Genomic DNA, 6000 nt, shown 5'->3' on the forward strand with positions numbered 1-6000 from the left:
TATTCAATTTGATCTTTGTTCAAGAAGTAAATTTTTTTCATGAAACTGTTTAACGACATTTAATTACTCAATTTTACTTAATCGAGATTTCTCTAATTACCATTTGCTTTCTAAATCATTTGTGATAATAAAATTTATCAAAGAAATTGTTTAGTGCCTATAAATATATTTCATTGATATAGAATCCTAAAATATGTCTTTTCATTTTCTCTTTTTTTTTTCCCTATATTTTCTAGCAGTGTCATATCACCTTAATTATTTCTTATATGTTATTTTTTAAAATTTAGTATGTCAAACTTTATTTTGAATAAATGTAAAATTTAAAGTGATTTATTTAAAAGGATATAGGCACAATTATTTTTTTCCCTTATGATTTTCTTTTTATAACCCTACAAATTGCCAAAATTCAAAGACTTTGAAATGTAAAGTGATTCTGGAGACTTCACTCAAAATTATGGATTTTGTATGCTTGAATGCATTAAAGAACTCTATTTGTTCAATACAATTCTCCATCTCTTTGAGAAAAAAATAAGAATAATTGTTTAATTTATCATTAAGCTTAATTTATCTTGATAATTAGTACTAACAAAATTATATACTTACACTGCATTTAGGATTTTTAATATTTAAATAATAAAAAATTTCAAGTGTTAGAAAGATTAAAAAAGTTTTCTAATCACTGAACATACATTACCAAAATTGTCTACACTTCATATAAACTGATACATTTCCGCTTCATATGCATGAAGAGCACTAAAAGGTAAAAGCTCAACCAACAAACTTGCAAGGATTAAATCCTTAGTGATAACAAATCCAAAAATTAATCATACAGTCTAAATCAAACATTTTGCTAAGAAAACATAATAACAAACTTTGGAAAAACATTTAAAATGCCCTGTTCTAATGCTAAGAGAAGACAAGAAGAGCCAGTTTTGGAATGAAAACCCGGCCAGCCAGCCAGTTCAGGCATCCATTTAATTCAAAACCAGGCTGAAAAGGCAGTTCGAACAGGAAGGATCACCGTTCTGGTCCATGGTTGAACCTGTCGGAGTGACCAGCTATAAATAGCCAACAACAATGTAGTAGAAATTTTTGCAGCTCTGCCTTTAAAATGGGATAGAAGCCAGCAGCACAGCAATGCTGTTTTGACAAAAGTTTCTAAAGAAATAACTTCAATGGCACTAAGAATAAAACAAACTTTCAGCAGGGAGCACTCATACAACATCAATTATTGGATAAATATTTTTCCATGTAATCATGACAATTTTACATATGATCGTAAATGAAAAAAAAAAATGCCACTGCAGGGAAGAAAGTTTTAGCATCATGTAATACCACTTTGGTCAGTGTATTACTAGAATTCCCAATGCCCATGAGTATTACTTTAGGAGTGAAGTAATAATAGCCTCAGAGAATTAAAAATGAGTAAAACAGCTTTTGTGGCATCTATCTACTTGGATTTCCCATCCAGAGCTTCAACAAAGGGTTCCCCCAAATTACAGAAGATCTTATTCATATTTTCCTCTGGAACCTCATAATCCTCTTTCAACTCTATCCTTCGGTTGGAGTTTATCTAAGATTCTATTTCTAGCTCATTCTCCATTCAGCCTTCTCTATATAGATAAGGGAGCCATTAGCTTAATATGAATGTCGATCAACCATGATAAACAATTAGTAAAAAAACCAGCAGTAGGATGTAGAAAATATGCCCCTCATGGTGCTGGCCTTTCCATATGAAGGAAAAAATAGATTCACACTCTGGAAATAATTAGACTCTGAAGCTGGCTTCCTTGGCAGTCAACTGAGACCCAAAAGGCAGAATAATACCAAAAGTAACATTGTATCCAACAGATGAAGACTCAATAATTTTAATGAAGAAAATTGAGAAATGTTTCTAAAAATTAATAGGATAAATAAGTCATCAAAATTGCTTACTGAGGAGAAATGGATTTGAAGGACTTTACAGATCTTGACCTTCAAAGCATCATTCCTGCCCACTTAGCCCCAATGAATGCTTCTTAGCAAAATGAACCCATAATATACCTCTTGCTTTCACATTAACTGGATAATGATTTCATCTCTGCTTCAAACAAAGACAAAAATGATAAAAGGAATGCCTCCTTCAGTCTTCATCTTCCAACAGAGAATCAGTTTCAGCAATATAACCATCTTCTTTCATTAGTGCTATCAAATCCTTCAAAAGTGCATGGATTTCACCAGCACTGGGATGAAATTTATCCCCTGCTACAAATAAGTTTGTCTTCTGTCCTACTACTATCCAGCTACATCCAGGCAACTTTCTCAGTCCTTTTTCTCTCATTGCCCTCCTCACTGAGTTAACCTCATCCCAGTTTCCTGATGCAGCATATATATTAGAAAGTAGCACATAAGGAGAAGAATTTTCAGGTTCCAATTCAATCAGCTTCTCAGCTGCTCGTCGCCCCCTTATATCATCTCCATGTATTCTGCAAGCACCAAGTAGTGTTGCCCAAATCATAGCATTGGGCTCAAAATTTAGCTTGTCAATGAACTCCTCAGCTTCTTTGAGAAAGCCCCATCTGCCCAGAAGATCAATCATACAAGCGCAATGATCTAATCTTGGCACAATCTTATAGGAATGGACCATGATGTCAAAGATTTCACGGCCTTCAGATACCCTGCCTGCATGACTACATGCAGTGAGAACACCAAGGAATGTAACATCATCAGGCCTTATTCGTGTGTGCTTCATCTCATCAAAGATTTTCAGTGCATTTTCTGCATACCCATTTTTAGCAAATCCAACTATCATCGAGTTCCAAGAGATAACATCATTTTTACTACCCATTTCTTCAAAAACTTGAACAGAACTTTTCATATCCCCACATTTAGCATACATGTCTACAACGGCGCTGCCTGTTAACTCGTCTGAGTCCAAACCAACATGGAAAATGAGAGAATGGATCATTCTACCATCTCCCAAAGAAGCTAAGATGGAACATGCTCTAAGGACACTAGCAAATGTGGCTTGGTCCGGTCTGGCATTGTTTCTATGCATTTCTTGATACAACTGCAAAGCCTCCTCGCTGCAACCATTTTGAGTGTGTCCTGATATTATTGCTGTCCATAAGATTGTACTCTTTGGATATTGAAACTCTGAGAAAAGAATATCTGCATCTGTTTTCCTTTGGGAGTTCATATACATGACCAAGAGAGAGACGCCTAAGAAATCACCATCATACAAAAGGCCCCTCTTTTGTATTAGACAGTGGATTTGCCTTCCCAGATTCAATTTATAAGGTCCAGTACATGCATCCAAAAGGCTTGCAAAGGTGATTTCAGATGGGTTCAATCCCTCGTTCTGCATCTCTTGGAACAGATCTATTGCTTCAACTAGATCATTTTGAGCATACCCTGCAATAATAGCATTCATGGAGACAACACTTCGGCTAGGCATGCAAGAGAAAACATATCGAGCGGCTTCAATGGCACCACATTTGACATACATGTCAATAAGGGAGCTTCCTGCATAAAGGCAAGTTTGTAAACCAGATTTGACCAAAAAGCAATGCACCTGCTCTCCTTGTTCAAGAGCTTGAAGATTTGCACATCCACTAAGTATACTAGCCAAAGACACTTCATCAGGTGCAATCCCATCCAAGATCATCCTTCGAAACATGTTGAAAGCCTCATCCTCGTCTTCTTCCTGCACATACCCAACAATAATTGCATTCCAAGAAACATTGTCTCTATTCCTTATGAATTCAAATTGTTGTCTTGCTTCCTCTAGAGCCCCACATTTAGCATACATATCTACTAATGTGTTTTCCACAAATAAGTTGTATTCAAAATTATGTTTGATAATAAATGAATGCAACTGGCGCCCCATTTCTAAACATTCCAAGCAGGCACATGCACTCAGAATGCTAGTGTAGGTAAATTCATCAGGCCAGAAACCACAACCCCTCATTTCAGAGAATAACTTCATGACTTTACTGGCATACCCATTCTGTGCATAACCTCCTAGCATTGCATTCCATAGCACAAGATTTCTCTCATCCAAAGCATCAAAAACTTTCTTGGCAGCTTCCATTTTCTCACACTTGGCATACATATTGATCAAAGAACTTCCAACATAAACATTAGAATTTAAACCCTGTTTGATTGCCTGAGCATGAACCAGCAGGCCATAGTTGAGAGCTTCTAAACTAGCAATGGCACTCAACACACTTCCTAATGTGGATCGCGTCGACTTAACACCAGTTTTCCACATGTTTTTGAAAAAATCAATAGCTTCTATATCACAACCTCTCTTCACATGCCCAGAAATCATCACATTCCATGCTACAACATTTGTGTTGGGCATTTGGACAAATAAATCACATGCATCATCAAGCCTTCCCAAACCAACACATGCAGTTATGACAGTCACAAATGCAACCTGGTCTGGAACAAGGCCTAGTTTCTGCATATCCTCAAACACCTTAAGTGCCTCCTCAGGTAAACCAACTTGAACATACCCTGCAATCATTGCTGTCCAGGAAACTGTATCAGGATCCACCACTGCATCAAATATTTTCCGAGCATCAACCAGAGAACCACATTTTGAATACATATCAATTAAAGACCCTTCACAAAAGGAATTAAACTCAAAACCCATCTTAATAACACCACAATGGACTTGTTTGCCCAGATCAATATCCACCAATCTTGCACAAGAGGACAAAACAATAGCATAAGTGAACTGATTGGGCGACACGCCACAATTCTGCAATGACCCAAAACACCAAATAACCTGCTCCAACGATCCCTGCCTCGAATACATGGAAAGAACCGAGTTCCATGCCAGTATATCTCGTTTCTCAAGCTGGTTAAATGCCTTCGCAGCAAATTCCACATTGCCACATTTAGCATACAAATCAACAATGGCACTACCCAGCCGCCCTTTTGATCCAAACCCAAATTTCAGGGTCTGGGCGTGGATAGTTTTGCTGGTTCTTGAAGCTTGGGCTAGCCTTTGAGGCGTTTCGTCGAACGGGTGGCGGATTTTGATTCGCTGGCATTGTTGTAGGCAAATTTTCAAAAGATGAGTAAATATTTTGTGCTCTGAAGTTTGATTCACTTGGCGCTGAATTGTTGAAAAGTTGGATTGGTGATGGAAGGAGAGGGAATTGGATCTGTGTAGTGTTGTGAACGGAGCTCTACCGTGACGCATTGACTCATGACTCAGTCGAGTCCCTGAGTGATTAAATCGGTGACGTCGGTCGGTTGCCGAGCTCTCAATGGCCATTTAAAACGTTCCCCGCCAGGCCCATATCGAAAGTAAGTGGGCTCAAGTATTTGGGTTCCAGCAGCTGAACAGCCTTTTGTTGGGTCCGGGCTTTGAGTTTTGAGGAAATTTTGTATCATTAAGGAGAGACAACTGGTGTCATTGCTCACTGAAGGTGTAATATTTTTACAAGGCCCATAGACGTCTAATCCATTTTTCATGGGAGAATTTAAGGGTGATTACTTTTGACATGGCACGATGACAAAACTCAAAACCAATACAAATTTTACCAATTTGAAGATTAAAAATGTTTTTTAATTAGAACATTAAATAAAATAATAGATAAGTGTAAAATTTGAATTTGAATTTAATTTTTATATTATAAACCTATTATAATTAAAATTAATTAATTTTAGTAAATTAAAATAATGCATTTATAAATTTAAAATTTTAAATAGATTAAATGAGTTATAATAATGTTAACAAGTTTAATGGATTGGAATATATCAATGGATTATCCATTCATTTATACATAATTCAACTTTAATTCATTTATTAAACGGGTTAAATAGATGATAGTATCCGCCTATTAATCATTTCACATGAACTTGACCAATGCCACCCCACCATGGAATTCAAGGTAAAATTAGACCTTTCAAGATTTTGTGGATGGATTTTCATTCTCCAACAAGTATGAAGTAGTGATTCTTGCATAACACCCAATTAATCATCAATGGAGGCAATGAAGAAGC

General features: G+C 36.5%; 1 protein-coding gene across 1 annotated transcript; it reads right to left on the minus strand.

The window, feature by feature from the left end:
* Positions 1-1188: 1188 nt before the first annotated feature.
* Positions 1189-5380, minus strand: LOC100257512 (pentatricopeptide repeat-containing protein At3g09040, mitochondrial). Its single transcript, XM_002278182.4, has 2 exons — positions 1936-5380; positions 1189-1801 (listed from the first exon to the last, which is right to left on the minus strand). The coding sequence occupies exon 1, from the start codon at positions 5267-5269 to the stop codon at positions 2123-2125; it is 3147 nt and encodes a 1048-aa protein (XP_002278218.1). The 5' UTR covers positions 5270-5380; the 3' UTR covers positions 1189-1801; positions 1936-2122.
* Positions 5381-6000: the final 620 nt, after the last annotated feature.

Source organism: Vitis vinifera, chromosome 18 (assembly GCF_030704535.1).
Source record: "Vitis vinifera cultivar Pinot Noir 40024 chromosome 18, ASM3070453v1".
Classification (NCBI taxonomy): Eukaryota; Viridiplantae; Streptophyta; class Magnoliopsida; order Vitales; family Vitaceae; genus Vitis; species Vitis vinifera.